The following is a 26265-nucleotide window of genomic DNA, read 5'->3' as shown; positions in this document are numbered from 1 at the left end:
ACCCAGGAGTGCATATATGGTTCCCGGCAGCTAACCGAAGAATATATCTAAAGTCAAAGGTATGGAAGAAACGGAATGTGCAGATTTCGAGCAAACTAAGCAGATTAACTCGCTGTATGACGCCTATTAGCCGACGTTCAAACTCGCATGTCCTCCAATCCCGGCCTTTAATTTATCTAAGCCAGGATTTAGGAATTACGACGGCATATAGTAGCTATAGCGAAGTGTAACTGGATCGAGAAAGCGACCGGTACGGTCATGATGACACAAATTAGTCCATTCGCAAGCAAGCAGAGTTAGGTCCAGTAACATAAAAAAAGAAAGCATAAAAATGTACGACACCCCAGCCCTCCATCTTCCCAACACGGGTCTACCAATCATCCCGAATGGGTGACCAATAAACTCCGCGACAATAGAAGAAGGAATGGGCGTTTAGACGGTCTATCGTGAGACATATTTTTCAAGCGAGAAAATGCCTTTATACCACATTACTCTGACCTGGAGATGACATTCATCAGTCGGTATAATTATATAAAGCAAGAGAGATGAACAACACGGATGATACCAGGTCGCCGCACGAAGAAGAAAAAAAAAATTTTAAAATCGACGGAATTGGGAGGTTTTATATATTCTGGCTTGTACCAACGGAGCTAGAGAGATGTACCCTAAACACGTGCTGTGCTTGGTTTTTGTGGCTTAGGCGGCCAATGTCAGCGTTGAAAACAAGCGAGGGCCCGCCGCGCAAAGACAAAAAAAGTTGGAGGTCGTGTTTGTAATAGAGGGAGGCGAAGTGTTCTCAGTGCTTCATATACCGCCGATTTTCGTTAACTCAAAGCCACTCATTTTCATTGATTTCTATTCTATCGAGTGCTTTTGGGATTTGCATTTCGAACGCTCGAAAGCTTTTGGTGTTTTATTTACTGGATAGTTGTGCTCGATTGCATTTAAACAACGGAGATATACGGGATGCCGCCAAAAAGGAGCGCACTGATCAGGCGAAGACGGCGACGATTTGCCTCAGCTTCAGACGAGATCGACGTTGGCAATAACTCCTCAGTATCAGAATCTGGCAGCAGTAGTTCCAGTATCTCCAGCTTGAGTGAAGAAAGCTCGGGCGATGACAATTCTGAAGGCAGGACTGAAGGGGCCGCTGTGAATAATAATCAATCTCTACAGGACGAAGCAGCAAGACCTCCTTCGCAACGGCCAACAGTCATTGATCCAGCATCTACTTCACAAGTTCCTCAAGGGCAAGGCCAGAAGAGTGTAGCGGAAGTGAACATTCCCACAACCCCATCTGCCGTCAGTTCGCGGCCTCGGTTCAATTCTTCTAATGGATGGGATCGATTTCCCGATGTCGTCGACAAAGACGGGCAAGTTAACCAAGCGAAGATTGCCAGCAGTAGACCGAGAGCCATTCACTATCTCGACGCGAGAAAGATCATCGCATTAGGCGAGTATGATGGAAGGCAAAAACCGCGCCATAATATTTATGGCCGCCTGGATAGCGGCGATGGGCACAACAGGAATGGATTTAGACCTCAATCTATGGCGATCCCAAGGAGTGGTCAGAGACATGAGAATTCGCCATTTATGAGGTAAGATTGTTATGAGGTAGTGATTTAACAGTCTTGAATTAAGTTAATGGTTTTGGTCAGGCCCAACAGATGGTCGTCGCGGCAAGATCAGGTACCAAATTACTCAGATATTGTGACTCTTCTATTGCAGAGCCCACTTTATGTCAAAATTCCTGGCGATACGACGTCGAAGATCATTAAAGGCTATCATCGCAGACAGTACAGTTTTTCTCCGGACCCGCGACTGGCGCGGCGTCCAGTGCGAATATATCTTCCCGATATGAAGGCAAAGATTGTCCATCCTCCAGCTACGGGGGGGAATTCTGGTCAGGCAGTTGAGACAGACGAGACCGCCATTCCGAGCGCAGATACTGCTGCTTCAACTTACTCCAAGGTTCCTCAGATACGTCTTCCAGTTTCTGACACTATCAGCAATCTGGAACGACCATGGACAAGCGCCTCTTCTAGAAGCCACAAATACATTGACATTCGCCTAGAAGAAGGGCAAAATTTTCAGCAGGTCGGTTCTCTTCAAGATAAAATGTTGCCGACAGAAAGTGTAAAAGGTCCACAAGTCATCACACCACATCAAATCGAAACTAGCTCGCCACAACCGCCCGCATCCACCAGCGACTTGGCTTTAGGAACAACAACTGAGGCAGATCAAGCGGACGGTTCTTCGAGATCCATTAGGTCAGCGGCTTGCGAAGCTACTGGTGCTGGAGTTGCGTTCGACACTCCGGGACAGAATCAGCCGCCAGCATTTATGTCTCGAGATATTAGATTTAGCAATCAAGATACGCGACAGATGTCTCGCAGTTACTATGCCAGACGGCAGTTCGGTACACCCCGAGAGAACGTTGATTATAGCGGCCGTCGCAATGGGGTCGTTATATCGGGCGTTCCCAGCAAGGATGATAGCAAAGAATCTGAGAATGTCCCGCCACCGAAGAAAAATGAGAACCTTGCGTCGGAAACTGCTGTGAACGCAGCATTATTTGAAGATGATGAACCGTCTGCAGTTCCGAAAGTCAGGCTCCCTCCTGCATCGGTCTATAGCCCCGCGCCTACACCTACATTGGAAGTTACTGAGTCAAAGTCTCCAGAAATGCCTGTTGCGACAGAATCCGAGTCCGCGCCTCCCACAGTCGTCACGGAGCATGAAGCTCCGCCCATGCAGCCCAGTCCTGTACCAACGCCGTTGCCACCGCATTCGGCTGGACCAGCAGTGGGCCAGCCTGTCGCAGTTCTACCGGCGGTGCCTATGATTCCTCAGGAGTATCGTTTGACGCCTGAAGTCATGCATCAGCCGCGACCAACAAAGTTTGTGAGCGTGGCGGACATAGAGCCTCCTGTTCCCCGGCAGAGTCCGGTTGACGGCCTGCAACAGAAGTATACATATGCACAGCGTCCTCGTGGATTTTCTAACGGGTATCGTGGACCACGGCAAGATGGCGCTCATGGTACGTACAGCTTTATCTAGTCGTTATGGAAATGCTAATGGATAGTATAGGTCCTGTGCAGCAGTACTACTATCCGTCGCAGACACAGGACAACAAGGGCATGATGAGGAACATGGTTCCGCGTGCATACGCTCAAGGAGGCTATGTCACGTCGATGGATGGTATGTCTCCCGTGGCGTATCCCCCCGTTGTTATGCCAAATGGCACCATCCTTCCTGTTGCTGCGCCTTCACCTCAACCAGTCGTTGCGAATGTTCCCGGCAGCACAATTGCACAGGAGACTAACGGCATGGTCTATTTCTATGATCCGATGCAATACTATCAATATTATGCAGAAAATACCACCACACCACCGCAGGTACCGCCTGTTGTCATGCCAGTTGTGGCACCTACTGCTCAGCCCGTCGACGGCGGCATATATTATTATTCTCATGTTCCTCAGTCGACAGCATATTATCAGCATTAATCCACAGTCATTACCGTTGTGATTTGAATTTCATGTATCATTTGCTTAATTAGTTGATGTTTCACTTACGGCTTTATAATGGTCTCTTTATTTTTGGGTTATTGCCGGAACAGTTGTATTTTTTATTTCGAGTTGCATTCTCTTATTCTGTTCAAAAAAGTGTAGATTTTTTTTGCAGTAATGGTATCGTCATTGATGCGTCTTTTCTGTTATGATGTTTTACGTTTTGTCAAGTTATTGTCATGTCACTAGTTGCGACCAATTTATTCAGTGTTTCAGGATTATTTCTCTACTATCAGAGTCCCAATTATAAGTTGACTTACATATTATCTTGAGTTAGTGGTGTACCTCTGTAAATACCGACTGGAATTATCGGCAATGAAGCTCCCGTAAGAACTATGACAAATAGCCCACGCCGGCAGTCCAGCCGCACAGTATCCTAATCTGACTTGTTCCTATCAATTATTATCCAACTTTCAGGTTCAGGAGCAGAAGTTCCGAATTGCTAGCTCGAAGGTATCTCGGCACCAATAGCGAATTCGCCCAGTTTGAGTGTGGTTTCGGGTGCACACGTAATCTGTTACCCGGTGCTGATATTCAGGTTAACACGACTGTCGCTGCACGTCCGCTGACATGAGTGATTCCCCCACGGTTATCGCCGCACCTCGATCTCCCTAATTCCCATCGGACACTTCCACCGCCATCTCCTTCATCCATCCCAGACGTCATCGTTGCACTCGCGCGCATTCTGAAATGTCTACTTCTGGGCAGGTTACTTCATCCACCAGAACCTCTCCAGCGGATGTTACTCCGGGTCAAGCGCCGTCCGTGCTTGTAAAGGTGAACTACAAGAGTAGCATCCGCCGCTTTCGACTTGTTCCCGGCGTGTTCCGTTCAGCGACGTTCCCAGATTATGTATGGCCGGGTTCATAATATACGCTGGGGTGACGGAGATACTAACTGTTTGCTTAGCTGAAATCGCTGCTTGAGATTCCCCCAGGTACGCCTATCACCATCGAGCGATATTCTACGACGCAACATGGGTTCACGCCACTCGACGGCAAGAGTTCATACGAGTCTCTCCGTAATTCTATTTTTGTAAAAGGAAAGGCAAAGCTTAACGTTCAAGAGGGTATGTTAGCTCTACTGTCTGCGCCACATATCTGAGGGTGACTAATGTGGATGTAAGGCTTAGGCAGTGCGGGCGCACGAGCTGAGAATTCCACGAAAACATGGAAGAAGGAGGCAGTTACCAAGGCGGAGGAGCAGTCTTCTCCAGCGCCGTCGCTTGAGGACTTGACGGCGTCCGTGTATGCTACTCTGCAATCTGAAGAGGCGCAGGCCATGATCAAGAGCTTGGTGTCAGAGGAAGTGGGGAAACTTGCTACCGACTTGAGGGCGTTGTTATCAATAGACGGAAAATCCGACTCTGACAAACCTGAGGATTCATCGTCCATTCCACTATGCGCGATTTCGGAGTACACCGTTCGATGCGACATTTGCCATGGCGATATCAAATCCACGACTTACTACCACTGCAAGATTTGCCAGTCTGGGGATTTCGATATTTGCTGCAGCTGCGTTAAGGACGGCTACCACTGCCTTGACGACTCTCATCATCTGGAGGCATTCTCACTCTCCAAGGGAGTTTCGATTGCCGATATGGCAACGGATGCGAGCCACGAGAGCACATCGGCTGTGTCGACTCCGAGGGAGTTTCTTCACCGTCGGGCACCTCATGACCGGACACATTCTCTTGGCCATGTCCATCATCCTCATCCCCGTATCTTACATGCAACAGGCGGTCGCAAGTGCGCTCGCGCAGGTGAGACTGCGAAAGTCAGTCACCATGCATTCTGCGACAGCTGTGATACTCAAATCCGAGGCATGCGCTACAAGTGTGCCAACTGCCCCGACTTTGATTACTGTGGCTCTTGCTTCAAGGATGCTGAGACCGCACATCCGGGCCACAGCTTTATCCAGATCTCCCATCCTTCGGCCTATATCAAGGCTGTCAACGACAAGCGCGCCATGCATTTTGGCATCCTCTGTGATGGCCCCATGTGCGAGAAGGGTAAGCACTGCATTGTCGGCAACAGATATAAGTGCGCGATTTGCGAGAACTATGATCTTTGTGAGAACTGTGAGGCTCTGCCCAACTACCCCCATGATCCGACACACCCAATGATCAAGCTAAAGACACCCATTCGTAACTTGACTGTTGATGCTTTGGAGAAGAAGCCACAGGAGGACGTTGTGGACGCCGAAGCAGTTGCGATGGAGGTCGAGGAACCAGAAGAAAAGCAGGTTGTTGAGGAGAAGGAAGTTGAAGCCAGTGTTGATCTCATCAACCTCGATGCTGAGGCCAACAAAACAGTCGAGCCAAATGCTGCGCTGTGCTCGTCGTTTATTGAACAGGCGATCAAAGATGGTATGGTTTGCCGACCAGGGGAGCTGTTCTTCCAGTCGTGGTCGTTAAAGAACAACGGCTCGAGCGCCTGGCCTGCAGGTGTCACACTTGTCTTTGTCGGCGGTGACAAAATGTTTGTGGATAAGGATACTGCGACGAATACCTCTATCTCTCCTTTCGAGGTGCAGCCTGGTGAGTCTGCGTGCTTTGCAGCTATGCTTCAGGCACCGAAAGCCAAGGGATCATATGTCTCGTTCTGGAAATTAGTGACCAGCGAGGGCGAAAGGTTTGGTGAAAACCTTTGGTGCCAAATTGCAGTTGAGGAGGAATCCAGCGAAGAGGACTTGACCAGGAGCAAGTATTCAGATGCCTCGGACATGATGTTTCCTGTCTTGAACGTCAATAACACCTCGACAACTAGCTCCGTTGTTGCCCACGCGGACGATGAGACCTCGTCAAGCGCTACGACAGTCCAGCCTGAGTCTGTCGCTCAGTCTGTTGCCACCGTCGGGGCGCCCGTCCATCATGAAGTCGCCGAGAGCGAGGCTGCCTCGTCAACTGTCAGCGGCGAGGATCTAGGTGAATTGAGTGATGACGACTACGAGCTTGTCGATGACTCTGAAGGATCAGCGTGGTAGAAGAGTGGCGTACAATTGGTGGTGTGTTTTGCGCCGCGATGATTCCCTTAGTCGTCGCGGTTGGGCGGCGGTCAATATTTTGCGGATTCTACATGACAATTGGTTGCGGGTTTATTTGGTTTAATATGGTCACATTGTTAATTTAGTCTATGTCATTAGTTACATGGGTATTGTTATTGCTGTATTGTCTCGATCGTTTTCTTTGTCGTTGGTGGTGTATTGCGTTGTGGACGGACTTTGGGTTTGGCCCGGCGTGGGATACGAGAAATGTTGCTAATAGGCTACATGATATCATTCGTAGGTCTAGCGTTTTATCTTTGAGAATATATTTAAATAGTATGTAATGAGCGGCAATTTTCCGTCCCAATAGCAATGCAGTGTACTCGTAAGTAACCCGCCACGAGCCGCACGAGGTCGTTACATACAATAGAGCGATTTACCATTCTATAAATGTTAGCTCATCAATCCACAGTCTTACAGTGGAAGAATACAAGTAGTGTCCAGGCTTTTTTTTGGCATACACAGCGATCTTCAGAGAGGATCAGACATGCAACTAGACTACCGCGGTGCCTCACGGCGAGGACAAAGACGAGATTACGGGGAATTGGAGTATGAAGACAGACCGACACGATCTCGTTCTCGATCTCGATCTCGATCTCCTTCTGGGTCACGCTCACCACGGTACAAACGGCGCCGCGACGATGGGTACGATTCTGACACTCGCTCCGGAAGGCGTCGCCGAAGTCCTCGATCGCGGTCTGTATCACCGGAGCGTGTTGGTGATTTGTTGGGAACGCCGAATACCGATGTGATGTTACAAGGGCTTGATCCAGATCTTGCAGAGACTGATGTTCGTACCTATATCGCAATTGATGGGGATGATTCTAATAGATTTTGCGATTGCAGTTATTGTCTACGATAGCAAACTTGGGTGGGAAAGTGGATAAAGTCATTATAATTCGTGACCGCAATACAAGTACGTCCCCTTTCTTTGTGCCATGTCCCACCCCAGGTGTTATAGGACTGTGCTAATATTCGTTTAGAACTCAGCCGCGGGTTCGGCTTTGCCCGATTCCTGGAACTGCAAGATGCGTGCACATTCGTGGAAAACAATTATCCGACTATAACGTGCAAATCCAGTCGCATTCGTATTGCGTATTCAAAGGAGAGGAACGAGGGAGACAACGGGTGGATATGTAAATTCGTATGTCTATGGTCTACTTATCCTGGATTGCGACTTGAATGGACATTTGGTATTGACGAGTGTAGTGTGATATTGTTAATTATCCGCGGAGGATGGAGTGTTATAAATGTTTCGCGGCGCGGAAAGGTGAGATTGCATACGTGAATGCAAGCGTTATCAGCTATAGCGATGCAAGTACTGACGGCCTAGATGCGATCGGAGGAACAGCACCAACGTCAAGTATTCGCTTGCACCACAAACAAAACGACGGATCCGGCGACATCGGCGACATCGCGTCGCAGTTCCTGATGCTCAGAGGTTTAAACCGATTGACGACCGAAGAAAATATTGCTAAAGCCATGTCGGAACTTGCACTTAGGAAATTTAGACGTGTGCTACTAGTACGCGATAGAGTTTCGAAGGCGTCATGGAGTTTTGCGTTTGTGGAGTACGCGTCGGCGGCGGATTGCACTAAAGTCGTCGAATTTCTTCATAAGCAATTTCCATCTTGCTCTCCAAACTCTACCGACTCTGACAACACGGCCAATGCCGACAGATTTGCAATCGACGGAGCGGATGTGACGGCCAGTTTCATACATTCTGGAGTCTTCGTCCCGGCGTACGCGACAAATACAGACGAGTTGTTTACATTCTTGGCAGCGAATGGGAGTACGCGGTTAATGTACTGGGACGAGAACGCGTATGTGGGCGTCTATGTCGAACCGTCGTCGCAACAAGATGACGTTTCAGCCTTTTTCGCAGATATAGAGGGCTCAAGCAGGTTGACGAGGAGTACGGTGTCCAATGCGACGATACAGGACGACAAGCCAAGGAAGAAGAAAGAGGTGGTCCAGGTGTCGAAGAAAATGGCGCCGCAGTTGCAACGGTGGCAAAAGAAACAAGCTGAATTGCACGGGACGCCGGCACAAAAGGGCACGGACGAAGACGACATGGAAAGCACAGCGTACCAGGAATCGTTTGCGGATGCACAACGGCCAGCGTGTTTGCTTTGTCTGAGGAAGTTTAATGCGTTTGATGAAGTCAATCGGCATGAACGGTTGTCGGCGCTGCACAAGCATAATCTCGCAGATGAGCAGCTGTGCGAGAAGGCAAGGCTGAAAGTCACGAGGGCGAAGGAAAAGGCGCAGAATGCTTATAGAGACCGGGCCCGTGAGCGTCGAGTAGCCCAGAATCAGACGAATAAACGACCGGATATCAAGAGCGAGGTGGCCACGAAGGCGAAGGAGGAACCCGTTGAACAAGTGGATGAAGAATCCGATGATGACATGTTTAGTAGCAAAGGAAGCAAACTGCTGGAGAAGATGGGTTGGAAGTCAGGCTCCGGACTTGGTGCTAACGAGTCCGGTATATCACAGCCAATAAAACCGGAGATGTATGCTCAGGGTGTCGGGTTAGGAGTAGAAGGCAGCCGGTTAGATGCGGAGAAAGAAGGCATGCCGAGTACTTACGACGGCTTTGTGAAACGAGTGCGTGAGTCGGCGCGCGAGAGATTTGAAAAGCTGGAGTAGTACATGTATTCTTTGTATTTGAATGATATCATCATAGCACCTTGAGGTGGCATTCGTAAGGGGTTCGTGTATGTGAATTTCATCAAAGGTACAACTGGGGCTGACCCCATCTCAGCCTCACGAGCTGTGGAGATATCCGTATCCGACAAGCACAGCGATTACTTTCACCAGCGCAATCGAGCATGGCGTCTGCGGCGATGCTGCACACGTCAGTCCACCGACTTACAGGCGCCGTGCCGCCACAGCTGATCGGTCCTGCAACGACAAGACACGGCACGCGCATCTTTGTTCATGGCGGGAAAGACGCAAAGAAAGACACGCTGTCGACTGCACTTTACATTCTTGATCTGAGAAGCTATGAGTGGACGCAGGTGTATTTGGCCTCGAATGAAGAAACAGGCGTCGTGGCTGTCGTTGAAGATGGGCCATCGGGTCGGTACTTCCACTCCATGTCATACTGCGACGAAAGGCTGTTTGTCTTCGGCGGGATGACCGCCAATGCGAAAACTGCGAGCGAGCTGTGGTGCTTTGATTTGCAGAGGAAGCGATGGTCGCTTTTACCACCTGCGCATCATGAGATGCCGACTGCTTCGCGATGGGCACACTGCGCGACCGTGTGTGGGAATGCAATTGTGCTACTGGGTGGACAGGACGTGGACAACCATTACATTGGCGACATTGCAGTCTACGATGTCCGACGCGACGCGTGGGCTCGACCACGCGCAATTCCATCTGACGGTCGGTACGTGACGGGATACGGATCATACCGGTCAGTATTGATCCCGATCTCCACAGCTCAGCAAACAACGTCTCGACAAACCGCCCCGGCGGCTGTGATGGCCGCGAGCTCAATCTACTTGTACTCAAACTCAAACTTTGACGGCGTGCCAGAGACTACCCTTGATCTGCTTGCGCCTCCGAGCTTGGGGTTTTCGAAGGTTCCGATAAACATGACGGACGGTCCGCCATTTCTGAGATTTCCTACCGGCGGAGTAGTGGGAGATAATCTTATTATCGGGGGAACATTTTTGAATATCGAGAAGCAGGAATATTCCGTGCATGCGTATAACATGCGGACTAAGCTGTGGACTAAGCTGGAGTACGAGGATCCGTCGATCGTGTCGAGTTCGAGTTGGAATACATCTTTCTTTTGCACCGAGACGGCCAGACACGTGCTACTCGGCACCCGTAAGACGAGCACGTCACTATTACAAGACTACAACGACCGCATAACGAATTTTACGGACGTGTTGGAAATCGAAGTCGCAGGGTACGGTGTGTTTGCAAACGCAGCGGACTCCGGCGTCGCATTCTCGCTCGCGGGACATAAGTTGGGACGGGAGGCTATGCGGGATGGACTGGCTGATATGGAGATTATCTGTTTTGATAGCAAGCGAGAGGATGAGGATAGCGCTGAGACGCGACAGGATGGTGGCGGTATGACCTTTACATCGCGGACGAAGAGGATTGGCGTTTTGAGCAAGATACTAGAGACACGATGGGGAGAGTACTATCTCTCATTATGTGCGTCGGCACCGGGAGTCAATGGCAGTATGCGAGGCAATATGCGGGTGGAGGACAAGAGCAGAGTGCTATTTATTCCGGAACGGTATGAGGTTGTCGCGGCGCTTGTGGAGTGGCTGTACACGGGCACGCTCCACCCGACCTGGGACGTCGAGATCCTCGGCGGGCTGTTGAGTCTGGCGCGCGGATACCGGATCGGACTGCTACGAAGGCAGGCAGTGCTGCGGCTGCACGAGCTGCTGGAGCTGTCCTATGAGAAAGACGCGAGAGACGAGCGTGAAGCCGTGTTCAACGCGGCGGCAGCGGCGGGTGAGATCGGGTTGCTGAAACACGAGCACAAGAAAGTGTTGGACAAGAGAGATTCGTAGGGCACATTGGAAGGCGTTCTGTTGATAGTTACGCATGGTAGATATGATATAACTATATACTCAATTTTAATATCGATTACAAGCTGCTGAAGTGTCAGCGGAAACGGGGCTTGTACCTGTTAGGTTAAGCTTTAATAAGTTTCTTAGGTTTGGCGTGCAGCGGAGTGAACCAACCGGCGGTTTGGATTGACCCCACCGAGTTGAATCCATTTGCAGTGACTAGGCGCAGTAACACTGTAACGTCAATCAATAAAAAATCAACTATTGCGACGAGATAATAGTAAATGTAATTAATTGTGCAGAGTGTAATAAAAGCAGATTATAGAGGAAGTGGAGAGCATGGACGTGAAGCGGTGCAGTGGATGCAGATTGGCCACCACACCTAAACTATGTCTGTAGAAGCTAGTCCAGATAAAATACAAATTTTTTCGTATGCGGACTAGCATTGTGCGGAGAGAGGTGGACAGATTAGTCAAGCGTGCGTTGGGTGTGCGTGCTTCAAGAACCCTGCTCTGCTCACCATATTCTGCTCTCATCGCTCTACTCTACTATAACCACTCTCTACTCTACTTTACTTACTGTACTCTCAGGCAGCGTCAGTCGCTGCTCGCTGCTTCCGGGCCATGGATTTGTTTGCCCACGAACTCGCCACCGCGTACCCGGACCTCGACCTTGTTGACCCGGTCGCAGTGGACTCGTTCGTCCACGACGCAGCTCTTTACCACGACGACCCCATCGTGTCCGTCTCGACTGCTGTTGATCCGCAAAGCGAAATCCATCAGAAGCCGCGTCAGATGTCGTCCGTGCCGCTGTCGGACTCGTACAGCCACATGCAACTCCTCATCCAACCTACACATACTGCCCAGAACCCGCAAATCACGGACGATGCCTGGGGCGACCAATCTGCGCTCAAAGACGACCTTCCGTTCCAGAATTTCCAGCCCAACATGCAGCTCGAGACCCCGTCCTCGTCCTCGTCCGCGTCGCCGCCGGTGTCTCAACAACAGCTGCCGCAGTTCTCGGTCCAGCCGACCACTTCTCCAGCGGCCCAGATTTACCGCCTCACGCAGGACACCCCCGACATGCAGCACGTCCTCTCGTCGCACGGCAAGGTTCTCTTCGTCTCGCCCGCCGTCGTCCAGATGCTCGGATACTCCCAGACAGAATTTACGGACAAGTTCGTGGCAGAGTACGTTGCACCGGACGACGTCGAGTACTTTACGCGCGAACTCAACCGAGCCGCCACGCACGGAGTTGATCCGGACTCTGACGAAGCTCATGTGTCTATCATCTGTCGATTCAAACGCGCAGACGGCACATGCATCCTCGTGGAAGTCGTAGGGCGTGCGCATTTCAACACAGATGGCAATGCACACGTCTCCAAGAAGGAACTGCGGCTGAACAAGTCCCGGGACTGCACATGCTTTTTCCTGACCGCAAGGCCATATCGGACCAAGAGTTCTGCGCTCATTGACTCGTTCCTCGAGCACAAGATCGAGAATATCCGGCTCAAGCAGATGCTGGCCAATCTGAGGGGTCCAGACACGATCTCGCCGTCCGCGATATTGTCGTCGAATGCCGCCAATGATCCAATGCAGTTTCAGACTCTCCAGCCGGGGTTTCTCGAATCTGACTCGGCCAGGCTGCGGAGGCATTCGGCTGGTGATGCAATCGTTGTGGCGAGCAAAGATAATGCGCGTATGAAGTCGACCTCGTCAGACTCGTCCGTTTCGAGTGTGTCGACCGACACGTACAATGCGTACCCGTTGCTGTCGCCAACAGGTCGTGGCAAACTCAGCGTTAGCAATGGAAATGCTGATAAACCAACAAAGAAGCCAAAAGTGTCGGACGACAAGGAATACGTCTGCACAGAATGCGGCACTCTTGACAGCCCGGAGTGGCGGAAAGGTCCACAAGGTCCGAAGACGCTGTGCAACGCATGCGGATTACGCTGGTCAAAGAGTCTCAAGAAGAAAACTCTTGGGTCGTCGTCTAGCAAGTACGTACGTTCTTCGATTGTTTTATTACAGTGTATGCTAACAATCGTAGGAGCCGACACTCGCACACACATAGCGTGTCATAATGACATCTATACTTGCACGCTTGTCTACACAATATGGCGCTCGCTAACTTTATCTCTTCGGCGTCGCTCATATTTCAGCTAAACGGGGATTTCATATTTGTTATACATTACTGGATCCTTAACATTTTTACTTGTACATTTTCTTTTTCTACATTCGGCACGCTCGTTCTTCGATTGGGTTAAGTAGGTCTGTCTGTAATTTACGGTCAACGTCAACGTCTACCAGGCAAAGGTTTGGGTATTTTCACATTTTTTCATCTTCATAAATTACCGTGCGCTCTTGTGGTGGTACCTTTAGCGTGCACATAAGAATAGGACTTCATCTAAAAGGTTTTGTCTATGTCGTTATATATATATATATACTGTGAAGGTTTACGGTTCTTTCCTATTTTTGTAAGAAAACGATGGTGGGTTGACAAGATAAATGGGCGTAGTACATGTGTTTTACAAAAAATTGGGTTGTTTACAGGACTTGGGATGTATGATTTTTTGTTTGCAAAGTTCTTCACGAAATAAATTTTGCTACAGTGCGTACCGACTATTATGCAACATGAAATTACAGAAAATGGTGTAATTATTATATAAGAAGATACGTACATAATAAAGTCAAATGAACTGCCTGACTCATCGCCGAATAACAAATTTGTAACCCGTCAAACCGCATATAACAAATTACATGACCCAACTTATGTCAAAAATAACAAAACAAAGCAAAAAACACCTATGGCGCCAAGAAATCATGCTGGACATTAACAAACGCGCTTTGACCGCCCTGCTCAGCCAACTCGCGCATCAGCATCGTAGTGTGCTGAATCAATCTCTCCAACGGCGCGACGGACGATTTTCCCTGACTTACCAGAATCGCGGAATTTAGATCTTCTGCGACCGGTGCCCGGCCTTCTTCTGCAAGTAAGTACGCGACGGGCGAATTTATCGGGTCCGGGTACGCCATCAATGCAAAGATATCGTTCAAAGCCTTTTGCACATCCGTAGTCGATGATAGCAACGTTTGGTTGCGGTAAGATTCGTGCAAATTTTGGCCGTACCGTAGGGCCTCATTTAGGAGGTCAGCCAAGTTTGGTTTGGCTGGCGCTTCGCCGTCGAGCATGTCTGTATCTTCGTCATCCTTCGAGATATCCGGCATTTCGTCGTCGTCAGTGTACTCTGATTCTTCTTTCGCTAACGCACATGACCGCATCAATTCGACGAACTTCCGGCACTTTAACTGGAAAAGGATTTCTGGATTCTCTTCAAACACCTTGGGAAAAAAAAGTTCCGTAAGCTTCAGCGCGCGATTAATATTGCCCTCCAGCACGGCAGTCCGGATCTTTTGCCGATTAATTGCTTCAACGTCCTCCGCAATTTCACTCTCCTCTCCGTTCACATCTCCATAGGAAACACCTTTCGGCGCCGAAAACGCGTTGGTCTCCTTCTGTACGTCCCCAAGAAACGCACGAACAGAGTCAACGTACCCATTATGCGCAAGATATGAGGAAATAAGCTTATGTATAGACTGCGTGATGGCAGTGTCCGCAGTCGCAGAATCTTTCCCACCCAATAACTCCAGCGGTGGCTGAAACGTGTGAATTTGCTTATAAGTTTTCGCCTTTTCTTCCCGCATGTACGATTCGATATCAAAAACAAACTCCCTCTGTCCGAAATTCGCGCGAATATGCTCTCCGATCGTTCGCATGCCAACTGCGGGGTACAGCGTGCCCTTAAGATCCTTAAACGCCGTCTCAAAAGCAATCCCATTCTTCGTGTAAAACGCGGTGCCATTTCGAAAGTTAACGCCACACCCAATCACGTCGTTGGTAGAGAACGTCGGGCCGTATTGCTTTCCGCTATTTTGGCATGCAAAAGTGTTGCCATCGTCGCCGTGGTATCCCCAAGAGTCGGAGACCCAGCCGGGCATTTTGTTGAGCTGAACCTTTGGCCCGCAGAAACCGACGCCGATGAAGCTACGTTCGTTAACAATCTGGTCGTCCCTCTCAAACGTGTGTGTGGAAGTTCGTGGAAGTGGAAATGCATACCCATCCTTGCCACGCGACATAACCTCGACTTCAAAGTAGAAGAGGCCGCATTGTGGAGGTATCGGGTGGTTCGCGCGGACGGCGGCGGCCTCTTGCTCGTTACCTTTGGCTGGCGGTCCCGCAAACTTGACCTCGAGCATGTCTCCGAAAATTTCCATTGATTGCGAAACGCCCTCAGGGCTCCAGCACGACGGTAGATGCGGGGGAACGTCCTCGGCTGAGGCTAAACTGCTCTCTTGCAAGTCATATGCCTGGAATCCTGGCAAGCCCGGCGGAAGAGGCGAGTGCTTTGACAGATCAGAATAGCTGTAGAGGTGCGGTGTGGTCTGGCCGTCGAACAGACCGAAAGTGGACCGTGACGATGCGGCAGACAGCCCCGGCGATCCGGTCGCCTGCGCGGCGCGTTTTGATGCTAACTGAGCCGCGACGGCAGAGTTTGCGACACAGTCGGCGTAACAAGTCGATGAAAGGTATTTCGGTACGAAGTACTCGTTTGCGGGACGGTCGGCGAGACCAGGCGCAACTACCGTCGTAAAGGAGGAGTTGTGACTCTTGGTCGCGGGGACGTGCAAGAACGAGGCCATGGCGCTGCTTCTTTGCGGTAATTGTAGTATGTACAGAGACCAATAACGGCCGGTATCAAATACGCTTCTATTCGTCGGCCGGTTGGTAGCGAGCTGGATGCTGTTGGTGACTGAGATAGATGAAATGAAGTGATAGACAACGGAGCCCGTGAGCTCGGTCACTGGGAGTTCGATCGTTGCGGCTCGTAGCTTGTGCTGCAAACGTATTGGCGTATATGTAATAAATCAAATGTATTACTTTAGATAGAGCATTAAGTCGCAACTGCGTGTCAGTTAGCACAACGCCGGCAAATGCCAGCGCACCGCGTTTCAAGGAAACTGCCCACATAACGGAGACTGTAATTAGCTGCTGGTGGACCCTCTGAAAAGGCTGTCCCATCCTCTCCAAATTCTTATATAGCACACACTAAAATTCCAACAACAGTACCAACTAAGGCTACTACGGCGACTACAATCAATGTCCAGACAATCCCGCTCCGTCGTCTTAAAGATCAATCCCCAGCTACTTGCCCGGCAAGAGCAGGCGATGGCCGCCTCGGCCGCAGTCTCCAATGCCTCCTCCCCGCTTCCACCATCATCGCCACTCGCACCACCGACACCTCCGCCAGGCATTTCATCCGATATCGGCACAGGCGCCGCCAAGCGCAAATTTGGGGGTGCGGCAGGCGCTAGGAAGAAGAAGAAACGGTACGCCCTGTGCTACGGAAGCTGCGACTGTACTCTAATGATGGAAATAGTCCCGATACCCCGTCTTCGCCGTTTATAGCACCGTCTGACCCACCCACGCGTCCACTGTCAGCGCTAAGTGGCTCCCCAGCACCATTTGATTCCGCAATCTCCTCCGTCCCTGGCACAAATGGCGCGTCAACTCCCACCGCGTCTTCAGCACAATTACCCTCGCACCACGCTCCTCATGCTAAGCTCGGTCCGAAGGCAAACCAAGGGTCTATCAACGCGCAATTGCGTGCACTCGATCGTTCGGGTAGGCCATGTAGGAGATGGACTAAGATCCCACTTGAGTTGCAGAGCTTTACTGGGTGGGAGTGGAGTGTGGTGACGTGGTATGGAGGGCCAAGAGAAAGTCCTGCTAAGAGTGCGATTGATGTGAACGAGGGCAAAGAGTCGAGCGTGGGTTCCGATTCGATCGAAATGAAGAAAGACGAGAGTGCGACATCAATTCCGTCCGCTCCTCCCGCACCGCCACCTCTTACGATTACCATCCCGTCTTTAAACACAGTTTCTGGCAGGTCGAAAGATACTACCAAAGGCGACGAACCGTCCAAGAAAGGACCACAGCGGTTTCCCGCCATTCTACTGCGGCAGTCGTTGGACGAATTTGAAGTGTAGATTTACCTTTCAGAGATTGGCTTCAGAGACGATTACATGTATCATACTGGTAGAACCTTACTGTGCATAAGCAAAAGGGTAGGTAGGATGGCGTCGGGATATTTGGATATTGAAATGCCTTGTATTGAGATAGTAATTAATGGTTTTAAAGCGTCGGTATCTGTCGCGCAGACATACAAAATCCTGCTTATAATGTAAACTGTATCCAATAATAGTCCCTGTATCATACAACAATCAAACTGGCGCCAGTACTTATCCTAGTCAGAAACAATTATCCACGCGAACAAATCAAGTATGTACCATAAACGCGACAACGGGGAATAGAACAACGACAGAACTAAACACAAAAAAAAGTGAATATAGAAATGTTCTTGGGAACATGTACAAAGTTCTAAATACACCACCTGCCCATATGCACCCACACTCCATGGTCGTGCCGTCTTTGCCGTATTCGTGATTACTGATCGTTAATCTCGTCAATATCCTTGTAATGCGTCATCATAAGCTTTTTATACTCAGCCGGATTACCGTCCCACAGATCGGCCGCTCTGTAGATCGTTAGTTCTCGTTCTAGCATCCTGATGTAACACTTACTGGGCGTTCAGTGGCGATGCGTTATTAGGCTCGCCCAGCAAAGACTGTAGGCTGAGCAAAATAGTCTGGACATTATAAACAGCAGACCACTTTTCCTTCAAAATGTCGAGGCAAATGTTTCCGGACATGTCGACGTTGGGATGCCACATTGGCGAGACAAATCGGATTACAGGCGCATGATACGGATAATTCGGCGGGAACGTCATAGATATCTTGTAAGTAAGGCCCTCGTAGTACTAGTAGCAATTAATACAGGTCACTTGAAAACTAACCATCAGCAAGGACATACGGTGCCTTCGGGGCCCGAGATGGTGCCAGTCCACTGGCAAAGATTCGAATCAGAGATAGGAAACGCACTTATTCCAGGAACGTTGGACATCTGTCTCAATATTAGTACCATCTCGCTCGACCCAGAAGCCAGATAATCGGTCAGCCAAAACCCTCGCAAGGAGAATAAGCCTACCATCAACTGCATAAGTTCACTTTGCAGTCTCTTCGTCACAGAGTGACTGTCAATCATAGCAGCAGGCGCGTCTTGCATCTTGTGTGACGAAAAAGCAGCTGGAGCTGTGTTCTGAGAGTCCATAGATACTATCTACGTTGTAGGAATGACGGATAAGTGACGTTGTCGAACCGAGACTTCTTCGACTTGAAGTTGACAGGGCGGATCGGGAATGCGAAACGATCGGGAAACCCAAAAAGATGTATATATAATTATAAACAAAGCAGTAATATACTACTCGTCTATAGCGTAGCTAATATCGGTCGTAGTCTTTTAGTCCGGTTTAGGCAGGAAGGAAAGGAGGTAAACTCGAGACTTGGCGGACGGCGATTATGGAAACACAAACAGCACACACAGCACAGCTTAGCTAGTTGCCGTAGAAACCTTGTATGACCACAGGGATTGGAAATGTGAGTCAACAAACTTGGAGATCATTTTAGAGACTTAATTAGGGTTATACAACCCTAGCTACATTTAACAAGGACTATACTGGATGGGCGCCCCGACAGTCTGGAACATGCGAAAGGGTCCTTCGAGTAGTACCCCAGATGAGTCTGACCTTACGTCAAAAGTGCATTACTGAGCATACTATGGCCACTAACTATTCTCCAATCATCTACAATAACACTACTCAGCCTCGTCATCAGTCCTCCGTTTACGATTTTTCTCTTTTTTTCTTTTATTCTCATTATCCTCTTTCGGCGGGACAAAGTCCTTCTCGCGCAGTTTCTTTCGTTCCTCCTTCTTTTGTTCTCGCTGTTCTTTCCGCTTCTCTTCCGCATGCTGAGCTTTCTCTTTCTTTGATAAGAAATATTCACCACTCTCCATTTGTAAATCAACTTGTCTGGGTTGCTGTGCAGGCGGAAAAGGCGTATACGGCTTCTTCTCCTTGACCACCTTCGGTTTCCGTCTCTGGACATTGCGCTTCTTGAAGTGTGGTAAAAATCGGTCCCAAGACTCATTTGCGAGTTCAGGGTTTTTCGCGAGCTCCCGTTTGATCATGAGCTCCTTAATGTGATAAATTGGGTGAATATTTCTCATGCAATCCTCAACTACTCGCCGCGCTTCCTTTAATCCTTTATATCCACCCATTAGAGCCACGGTGTTTCCTTGGACTAGAATATAACATTGCGTGAGTAGCTCCAATGCCCTTAGTGTGTTCCCATTCGGTCCTAAGATTCGCTGACGGCGCTTAATAAACCTTTCCTTATTACCAACCAAATTCCCAATCTTAATGACATCGCACGCCATTGCATCATCCTCTAGGATCTTTACAGCCTGGGGAAATGGTACACTTCGCGCAAGTAATTTGATCAAATCCCGAGCCTTCAAAATCGAGGCGGGGTCATACGTCTTAAGCGTCGTCTTGACTGTCATCGAACCCTCGACGAGATCCAACACGCATGCGATGCCCTTTTTTTCAAGCGCCCGTGTCACGTCTCCCCACACTTGTCGCAAATAGACTTCTCGATACTTTGGGAAGAGCGTAGCGAAAGAGGACTCCTCCGTAAATGGTTGGCCAGAGAGGTTGTCTTCTGGCTTGAATTCTGGTTCGTGCCATTTATCGATTGTCGCGACATCCCAAGGCTTATCCCTATTATGTGTTGACGGCATGACCTGTGTAAATCTGAGACTATCGTTATGAAACCACGATGTGACAAACTGCGGAAGAAAAATTGAAGCGTCGTGAGAAAGATTTCGTTGGGACTTTTAGCAGGTTAGAGTTTGATGATGATGTGCTAACAAATAGGAGGGGGTTGTGTTGTCGACTGTAAGCGCGAAAAGTACGCGTTCTTTAATCGATGCCGTGATGGTGATGCCATTCTCCCAGGATTCACCAACCGCATCTTGATTTCTTGCCTACGTTGGTCGGGTGCGCATAGAGGTTGTTGAGTTACTTGTAAGCTTCGAGTAGGTGATTTACACGGTATAAATCACAAGTCTTCTCCAGAAGATGTAAGTACGGCTGCTAGTCAACCGCGATGTGATAATGGCGCGGTGTCCATGTCTGCAGAGAATGAGTATAGCTAACGTCTAGTTCTAACGAAGGTCAAGCATCCAGAAGGTATGATAAAGCGAATTTTGAAGCAATTATTGTATTTCACAACTAAGCTATCGCTGTAGCTCTCGATTCAGGGCGTGCGATCGTTCGATAATGCTGAGCGCGAGACGATTCACTTCTACACACCTTTGACTCTTATTGTAGGCCACAATGGCTCCGGAAAGACTGTACGCATTCAACCTATAACCGAACAATGTTTGAACTGTACTTGAGATTCTGAATGAAATGCTAAGAGTAATTAGACCATCATCGAATGCCTGCGTTACGCCACAACAGGCGACCTTCCTCCTCAAAACAAAGGCGGCGCGTTCATCCACGACCCGCGAATTGCTGGTGAAAAAGAAGTAATGGCCCAAGTAAAACTCGGCTTCACGAGCACGAACGGCATGCAAATGATCTGCACACGCTCTATGCAACTAACTATGAAAAAGACCACTAGGACATTCAAGACTCTCGACGGCCAGCTACTTGTCATGCACGACGGGCAGCGAGAGACGATTAGCACACGCTGTGCGGAACTAGATGCGCAGTTGCCGCAGTTTTTGGGCGTATCGAAGGCGATCTTGGATTATGTAGTATTCTGCCATCAGGACGAAAGTTTGTGGCCGTTGAGTGAGCCTGCGGTTTTGAAGAAGCGTTTCGATGAGATTTTCGAGGCATTGAAGTATACGAAGGCCTTAGATACTATTAAGTCGTTGAGAAAGGAATCCGCGACAGAGATACGGTTGCTACAGAATGACGTCGATCATCTCAAGAACGATAAAGATCGGGCGGATAAAATTAGAGCTAGAGCTGATCAGTTAAGGAGCGATATCGAGCGCACTAAAGAGGAAGCTACCACATTGAGTCACGAAATGCAACATGTTGAAGGGCAGCTGAACGTGTTATTTAAGTCCGGTCAGGAGTTTCAGAAGGTCTTGTCCGAGCTCGATCAGAAAAGAGCTCATTTGACGGCTCTAAATGACCAGGCAAAGGAGTTAGAAAACACTATTGAAGTACTCCACGATTCAGATGAGGAATTGGAGAAGAAAAAGAGGGAATTCTCTCAACATATTCAAGGGCGGCAAGAAGAGCTCCGTGAGTTGAGAAATACTATCGAGAAGGCGAAGCAAGAGTTGATTCACGTGCGCTCGAAGCACTCCGATACGTTGGTCCAGGAGGGAAAACTCAACGCTGAAGCAGAGGTAATAAATACGTATTGAGTGGCTATCTACTAGAGCTAAGTGTAGTAGGCCCATAAAGATCGTCTCAAGAAACGTCAAGACCTTGTCAAAGAAATCGCTGACCGTCACAATATCGCTGGGTTCGGTATTATGGATCCCGACGGCCGACAGATCGACGCGTTCCGCGAGAAATTAATGGCCACGATCAGAAGCTGCACAAATCAAGTCCAGCGTAACAAAGCTGAAGCAGAAGATCAGATTGGCAGTATCCAGAGCAAGATTCAGCAGATTCGAGAAGAAAAGTCGAGCTATGAAATGAGGTATAAACTCTCAAAGAACTCGAACGACAAACGGCAGGATGATGTCCGGAAACTTCAAGCTTCGATTGATGCTGCAGCAGTCGAAGAGGCGGACATAGTATACCATACATCGCAACTAAAAAGCTCGGAACAGCAACTTGCCGACCAGAGAGCGGCATTCGAGCAAGCGAATTTCACAGCTCAACAGACCGAAAAAGCTGACAATTTGAAGGACGTTGAACGCAAACTGGACGCCGTGAGCGACGAACTCACCAGATCGAACAAGCAGGCTGAAATGAGAGTTAACCTAGGCATCTTGCACAAGAATTCAAATGGTCGTGTTGAACAGCTTAATGCGCTGATCAATACAAATGGGACGAGATTCAAGACATATACTGGTGCGGAGCTACAACGAAATACCGCTGAAAGAGAGTTCAAAGATGCGCAGGAAAAATTGCAAGATGCTCTGAATGAAGCTACGCGAAGTCACGAATCTTGCGCTAAGGAGCTATCTAATATTGAGACGCGATATAGTATTGTTAAGAGCGATTTACAGAAAAGGAGTGTGGAAAGGGAACGGTCTATGAAATTATTCCAGGATATCGTGAGCCCTGCAAATGGCGATACCGATTACGCTCGGGCGTTCCAAGATTGTCTACAAGACGCGGAAAGGACTGTCGAGAGAGACAGAAGGTCTGACAGGAATCAAATATTTATACTGTTTTGCAATCTGACCATGTTTAGGAATCTTAATCAATGCGATTTTATCCTCGCTTATTACAGGAAGGCGCGTGACAACGCCGTGCAGACACATGAATGCAATCTCTGCCGCCGTCCGCTGAAAGATCGAAGAGATGAAATCGAGGACAGCGACGACGAGGGCCAGTCTACTGAACTGGAAGTATTCTGCGAGCTCATGGATGCACAAATTGAGTACTTTGGAAACAAGTCACAATTAGTCGACAGACTAGAAGAAAGCGAGAAAATTCTAGAAGAAATCCGAGCGGCGGCTCCACATGTTACAAAAATGCAAGAGCTTGACGCTGTGATTCCCGATCTCACAGTACAGCTTGAGCAATTGGAGACTCGACTGGATACAGCGGGTCAGGAAGTCGAGAAAGCGACGGGTGAGGTTGAAGATGTGAGACGGCGGATGAGTGAGCTAGAATCTCTGCGTAAGGTTGTTAATGATATTGTGCGATTCACGAGTGAGATCTTGGACATGCAATTAGAAATTGAGAGCTACACGTCCCAACTGAGTGATAGCGGTATCGGCCGCTCAGTGGATGACATTGAGGCAGAAAGGCAGCATTTTAACGGGTTAGCGAATCAGTATCGAAGGGAGTTAACTCGGATAACAGATGAACGCGACCTTCAGAGAAGTCAAATCAACGTCCTTGAGAATCAGGTTCGGGATAAAAAGGTCGTACTGAACGATAAGAAAAACAAGCTGCAGGCAAAGAACGACTTGGTTTCTCGCGTGGAAGAATTGAAACAAGAAACCGCAGAAACTTTGAGCAAGATGGAGCAGGTCAAGACGCATATAAACACGATGGATCCACTTTTACAGAGTCACGCTCATGACTTAGAGCAAACCCGGGCCCATTTCAATAAAATCGAATCAGAAAAGATGAAGGAAGTTGCTGACTTGAACACAAGCATGCAGAAGTTTATAGCCATTCATGCTGATATTGAGAAGTACGATTACAACGGGGGTGACAGCAGACTAGCGCATGCGCAGCAGAGGACACAGAAATATGCGAATCGGATGAAAAAGCTTGTCGAGGAAACGGATCAAATGATGGAGACGGCGAACCTTCAAGACAGGGAGCTTATTAGTATCGGTATGCAGGAGCGTCAGATGTCGGATAACATCTTGCTTCGAAGTCTACGTGATAGGATTGAGGAGACGCAAAGCAGGATACATGAGCTTGAACAGAAGAACGCCGTCCAAGAAAGGAATGCGTTTGAGAAAAAAGCGCAAATGCTAAGGAACCACCATGCTCGTCTAAACGCTGACGTAAGTCCGCTCGAGTAAATGATATGTTTGCGATTACTAACTGTTTTTGGTAGTATGGAAGTAAAGTTGGTGAAATCAAGCAGATGGATGATCAGCTCAAGAGATACGAGGACGAATTGGGAACGGAGTTTCTGAACGTGCATGACACTTACCGAGAGACGCTCATCAAGCTCAAGACAACTACAGCCAGTAGCGAAGACTTGGCCAAGTACGGCAAGGCCCTCGACAGCGCGATTATGAAATATCACGGCATGAAAATGGAAGAAATTAACCGAATTATTGACGAACTGTGGAAGAAGACATACAGCGGCACTGACGTTGACACCATCCTAATTCGGTCCGACGATGAGTCGGCAAAAGGCAATCGATCTTACAACTACCGGGTGTGCATGGTCAAGCAAGATGTCGAACTCGATATGCGTGGCCGCTGCAGCGCAGGTCAGAAAGTGCTCGCAAGTATCATTATCAGACTCGCACTCGCAGAATGTTTCGGAGTGAATTGTGGCATTATTGCACTAGACGAGCCAACAACGAATTTAGATCAGGAGAATGTGCAATCGCTTGCGCGCAGTCTGGGAAGCATTATTGACACGAGACGTGCGCAGAGGAATTTCCAATTGATCGTTATAACTCATGATGAGGACTTTCTGAGGTATATGAACGGTTCAGACTATTGCGAGTACTATTTCAGAGTCTCGCGAAACGAAAGACAGAAATCTCAAATCGAAAGACAGAAGATTAGTGAAGTATTTTAGGATTAGCCGCCTATATGTATGAGATTGCAGGATGGCGTAAGGTATGGGGTTTGGAAAAGGGATTCATGTAACGTCTTGTTTAGCTAAGAAATCAAAGTCAAACAGAAATAGGTTCACATTTAGCTTGGCGGCTCTTTAATTCGACAGTCCTATTTGGCACATCATAACCGAATCCTGCACTAACTTCTAATACCATCGTAATCATGAAGCTGCACCGGTGCCACATGTACGTCAGGGCCATACAACCAATAACGTTCAGGGTTAGGGCCGTACTTGTCACGCTTGTCAGGCAATCCACACGTGAAATCCAGCCGACAAACTTTCGTAACCCTAATCTGACATTGTCGAAGCCCCTGGTTGGCGGGGAACCTGAACGACAACTTCGGCCGGTCAACTTGACCACATCGTTCACATATCCTGCAAGTATTCAAACTGCATTGTTTTCATTATCCGACACCATTAACCTATCAGCCATCTATTTCTGCTACAATACTGCATATGCGCAGAATGAAAATTACAGTTCTCGCCGTCCTCACGACCTTCTGCAGTGTCTCGATGGCGTCATTCCACGCACCGTGGAGTAGACCTTTCACCAACACGTCAAACACAATATCCGATTCCCTTTCATGCTTCGGACCAGTGCAGAAAGACTTCTACTACCCACGCGCGAATTTCCCGAAATGGCTGAGCGATATTACGGGCCTTCATCGGTGGCCAGGGCTATCTCCGCCATATGTTAACGGCACGAACTTCAATTTCAGCGGTATCCCTGAAGGTCCTTTATACAGTACGTGATTTGTTATATAGCATGTGACGTCTATATGGTAATACAGGAGCAGCTCAGCAGTCGTGTAATGTGACTAGTCACAGTCAATGCTCTTTTGACTGCGAGTAGGTTGCCGATATGTTACCGTCTGGCGTCTGACAACTAACGTTGCAAAAATAGCCTCTGCGTAGGTCCGAAAGATATTCGACACTGCAACTGTATGTATTGTCCAAACTTACTCCGCCGCCATGGCTGCTAACGAACGCAAGACCTTATCCAGACCTTTGACGACGGCCCAACCCCCGACACCCCGACGCTTTTGCACCACCTCCACAAGACCGGAAACAAGGCAAGCTTTTTCGTCCTCGGCATCCAAGTCGTTGTCTATCCGGACGTCTTCCGGGCAATGCACTATGAGGGCCACTTTCTCGCTTCACACACCTACGGGCACAGACATCTGCCGAGCCTGTCGAACCGCGACATCGTCGCCCAGCTGCAGTGGGCGACGTGGGCCATGAACGCGACCGCCGGCGTCATCCCGAAATACTTCCGTCCTCCGTTCGGGGGCGTCGATAACCGCGTGCGCATGATCGCAGAACGACTGGGGTTGACTGTCATCGTGTGGGACCTCGACACGAACGATTGGAAGTTGACCGACCAGTCTCGCACGCTTGTCGACATTTTCGACCAGATTCAGGTGTGGAAGACCGCCAACATCCACGGCATCCTGCTTGAGCACGACAACACTATGATATCCGTGGACGCGGGAATCGAAATTAGTAATATTGTGGGGAATGGGAATATTACTGCTGCCAATTGCAAGGATGACAGTGCGGCGTGGTACGGCTGACTGACGTTCGGTTCTGTTCTGATCCTGTAGAGGTCTGACAGTGTTGAGC

General features: G+C 49.0%; 11 protein-coding genes across 11 annotated transcripts; 8 read left to right on the top strand and 3 right to left on the bottom strand.

Annotated features, from left to right (window-relative positions):
• Positions 1-966: 966 nt before the first annotated feature.
• POJ06DRAFT_235664 (uncharacterized protein) lies at positions 967-3506 on the top strand (the record flags this gene model as incomplete). Its single annotated transcript, XM_056185843.1, has 3 exons — positions 967-1598; positions 1659-3040; positions 3091-3506. The coding sequence occupies 3 exons, from the start codon at positions 967-969 to the stop codon at positions 3504-3506; spliced, it is 2430 nt and encodes an 809-aa protein (XP_056046153.1).
• Positions 3507-4167: 661 nt separating this feature from the next.
• Positions 4168-6987, top strand: POJ06DRAFT_245385 (uncharacterized protein). The gene is made up of 3 exons (XM_056186646.1): positions 4168-4421; positions 4479-4638; positions 4696-6987. Exons 1-3 carry the CDS (start codon positions 4260-4262, stop codon positions 6552-6554), a joined length of 2181 nt encoding a protein of 726 aa, XP_056046152.1. The 5' UTR covers positions 4168-4259; the 3' UTR covers positions 6555-6987.
• A 4-nt stretch (positions 6988-6991) lies between these two features.
• On the top strand, positions 6992-9357 carry POJ06DRAFT_54050 (uncharacterized protein). Its single transcript, XM_056191183.1, has 4 exons — positions 6992-7404; positions 7461-7530; positions 7598-7758; positions 7824-9357. The coding sequence occupies exons 1-4, from the start codon at positions 7102-7104 to the stop codon at positions 9264-9266; spliced, it is 1977 nt and encodes a 658-aa protein (XP_056046151.1). The 5' UTR covers positions 6992-7101; the 3' UTR covers positions 9267-9357.
• POJ06DRAFT_54051 (uncharacterized protein) lies at positions 9358-11243 on the top strand. Its single transcript, XM_056191184.1, has one exon. It carries the CDS (start codon positions 9449-9451, stop codon positions 11156-11158), a length of 1710 nt encoding a protein of 569 aa, XP_056046150.1. The 5' UTR covers positions 9358-9448; the 3' UTR covers positions 11159-11243.
• A 444-nt stretch (positions 11244-11687) lies between these two features.
• POJ06DRAFT_54036 (uncharacterized protein) lies at positions 11688-13411 on the top strand. The gene is made up of 2 exons (XM_056191182.1): positions 11688-13157; positions 13208-13411. The coding sequence occupies exons 1-2, from the start codon at positions 11782-11784 to the stop codon at positions 13239-13241; spliced, it is 1410 nt and encodes a 469-aa protein (XP_056046149.1). The 5' UTR covers positions 11688-11781; the 3' UTR covers positions 13242-13411.
• A 380-nt stretch (positions 13412-13791) lies between these two features.
• POJ06DRAFT_245378 (CTLH/CRA C-terminal to lish motif domain-containing protein) lies at positions 13792-16049 on the bottom strand. The gene has a single exon (XM_056186645.1). It carries the CDS (start codon positions 15856-15858, stop codon positions 13963-13965), a length of 1896 nt encoding a protein of 631 aa, XP_056046148.1. The 5' UTR covers positions 15859-16049; the 3' UTR covers positions 13792-13962.
• Positions 16050-16129: 80 nt separating this feature from the next.
• On the top strand, positions 16130-17342 carry POJ06DRAFT_245376 (INO80 complex subunit Ies4-domain-containing protein). The gene is made up of 2 exons (XM_056186644.1): positions 16130-16545; positions 16596-17342. Exons 1-2 carry the CDS (start codon positions 16316-16318, stop codon positions 17203-17205), a joined length of 840 nt encoding a protein of 279 aa, XP_056046147.1. The 5' UTR covers positions 16130-16315; the 3' UTR covers positions 17206-17342.
• Positions 17343-18622, bottom strand: POJ06DRAFT_245374 (ubiquitin-conjugating enzyme/RWD-like protein). The gene is made up of 4 exons (XM_056186643.1): positions 18263-18622; positions 18089-18178; positions 17800-18035; positions 17343-17753 (listed from the first exon to the last, which is right to left on the bottom strand). The coding sequence occupies exons 1-4, from the start codon at positions 18383-18385 to the stop codon at positions 17663-17665; spliced, it is 540 nt and encodes a 179-aa protein (XP_056046146.1). The 5' UTR covers positions 18386-18622; the 3' UTR covers positions 17343-17662.
• A 172-nt stretch (positions 18623-18794) lies between these two features.
• Positions 18795-20031, bottom strand: POJ06DRAFT_245373 (Krr1p). Its single transcript, XM_056186642.1, has one exon. The coding sequence runs from the start codon at positions 19913-19915 to the stop codon at positions 18929-18931; it is 987 nt and encodes a 328-aa protein (XP_056046145.1). The 5' UTR covers positions 19916-20031; the 3' UTR covers positions 18795-18928.
• A 78-nt stretch (positions 20032-20109) lies between these two features.
• Positions 20110-24712, top strand: POJ06DRAFT_245371 (AAA domain-containing protein). The gene is made up of 7 exons (XM_056186641.1): positions 20110-20257; positions 20351-20366; positions 20426-20530; positions 20606-21547; positions 21596-22518; positions 22570-23845; positions 23899-24712. Coding segments are annotated over exons 1-7 (3966 nt in total). The 5' UTR covers positions 20110-20255; the 3' UTR covers positions 24601-24712.
• Positions 24713-25107: 395 nt separating this feature from the next.
• On the top strand, positions 25108-26216 carry POJ06DRAFT_265556 (Cda1; the record flags this gene model as incomplete). The annotated part of the gene is made up of 4 exons (XM_056189086.1): positions 25108-25387; positions 25440-25491; positions 25547-25584; positions 25636-26216. 4 exons carry the CDS (start codon positions 25108-25110, stop codon positions 26214-26216), a joined length of 951 nt encoding a protein of 316 aa, XP_056046143.1.
• Positions 26217-26265: the final 49 nt, after the last annotated feature.

The sequence above is a fragment of the Lipomyces tetrasporus genome, assembly GCF_029532465.1.
Source record: "Lipomyces tetrasporus strain NRRL Y-64009 chromosome Unknown POJ06scaffold_2, whole genome shotgun sequence".
NCBI lineage: Eukaryota > Fungi > Ascomycota > Lipomycetes > Lipomycetales > Lipomycetaceae > Lipomyces > Lipomyces tetrasporus.
The sequence above is the reverse complement of the archived record's forward strand: the minus strand, read 5'-3'. Positions and strand labels throughout refer to the sequence as shown.

Bases quoted from the DNA above. Each gene is read 5' to 3' on its own strand.
- POJ06DRAFT_54051 (XM_056191184.1), top strand. From the start codon at position 9,449: ATGGCGTCTGCGGCGATGCTGCACACGTCAGTCCACCGACTTACAGGC.
- POJ06DRAFT_245378 (XM_056186645.1), bottom strand. From the start codon at position 15,858: ATGGCCTCGTTCTTGCACGTCCCCGCGACCAAGAGTCACAACTCCTCC.
- POJ06DRAFT_245376 (XM_056186644.1), top strand. From the start codon at position 16,316: ATGTCCAGACAATCCCGCTCCGTCGTCTTAAAGATCAATCCCCAGCTA. The intron at 16,546-16,595 runs GTACGCCCTGTG...TGATGGAAATAG, and splicing joins GCTAGGAAGAAGAAGAAACG to TCCCGATACCCCGTCTTCGC.
- POJ06DRAFT_54050 (XM_056191183.1), top strand. From the start codon at position 7,102: ATGCAACTAGACTACCGCGGTGCCTCACGGCGAGGACAAAGACGAGAT. The intron at 7,405-7,460 runs GTTCGTACCTAT...TTGCGATTGCAG, and splicing joins CAGATCTTGCAGAGACTGAT to TTATTGTCTACGATAGCAAA. The intron at 7,531-7,597 runs GTACGTCCCCTT...ATATTCGTTTAG, and splicing joins AATTCGTGACCGCAATACAA to AACTCAGCCGCGGGTTCGGC.
- POJ06DRAFT_245374 (XM_056186643.1), bottom strand. From the start codon at position 18,385: ATGGACTCTCAGAACACAGCTCCAGCTGCTTTTTCGTCACACAAGATG. The intron at 18,179-18,262 runs GTAGGCTTATTC...ATATTGAGACAG, and splicing joins GTGAACTTATGCAGTTGATG to ATGTCCAACGTTCCTGGAAT. The intron at 17,754-17,799 runs GTAAGTGTTACA...AACGATCTACAG, and splicing joins GCATCGCCACTGAACGCCCA to AGCGGCCGATCTGTGGGACG.
- POJ06DRAFT_245373 (XM_056186642.1), bottom strand. From the start codon at position 19,915: ATGCCGTCAACACATAATAGGGATAAGCCTTGGGATGTCGCGACAATC.
- POJ06DRAFT_54036 (XM_056191182.1), top strand. From the start codon at position 11,782: ATGGATTTGTTTGCCCACGAACTCGCCACCGCGTACCCGGACCTCGAC. The intron at 13,158-13,207 runs GTACGTACGTTC...TAACAATCGTAG, and splicing joins CTTGGGTCGTCGTCTAGCAA to GAGCCGACACTCGCACACAC.
- POJ06DRAFT_245371 (XM_056186641.1), top strand. The intron at 22,519-22,569 runs GTCTGACAGGAA...GACCATGTTTAG, and splicing joins ACTGTCGAGAGAGACAGAAG to GAATCTTAATCAATGCGATT. The intron at 23,846-23,898 runs GTAAGTCCGCTC...TGTTTTTGGTAG, and splicing joins ATGCTCGTCTAAACGCTGAC to TATGGAAGTAAAGTTGGTGA.
- POJ06DRAFT_245385 (XM_056186646.1), top strand. From the start codon at position 4,260: ATGTCTACTTCTGGGCAGGTTACTTCATCCACCAGAACCTCTCCAGCG. The intron at 4,422-4,478 runs GTATGGCCGGGT...CTGTTTGCTTAG, and splicing joins CAGCGACGTTCCCAGATTAT to CTGAAATCGCTGCTTGAGAT. The intron at 4,639-4,695 runs GTATGTTAGCTC...TGTGGATGTAAG, and splicing joins AAAGCTTAACGTTCAAGAGG to GCTTAGGCAGTGCGGGCGCA.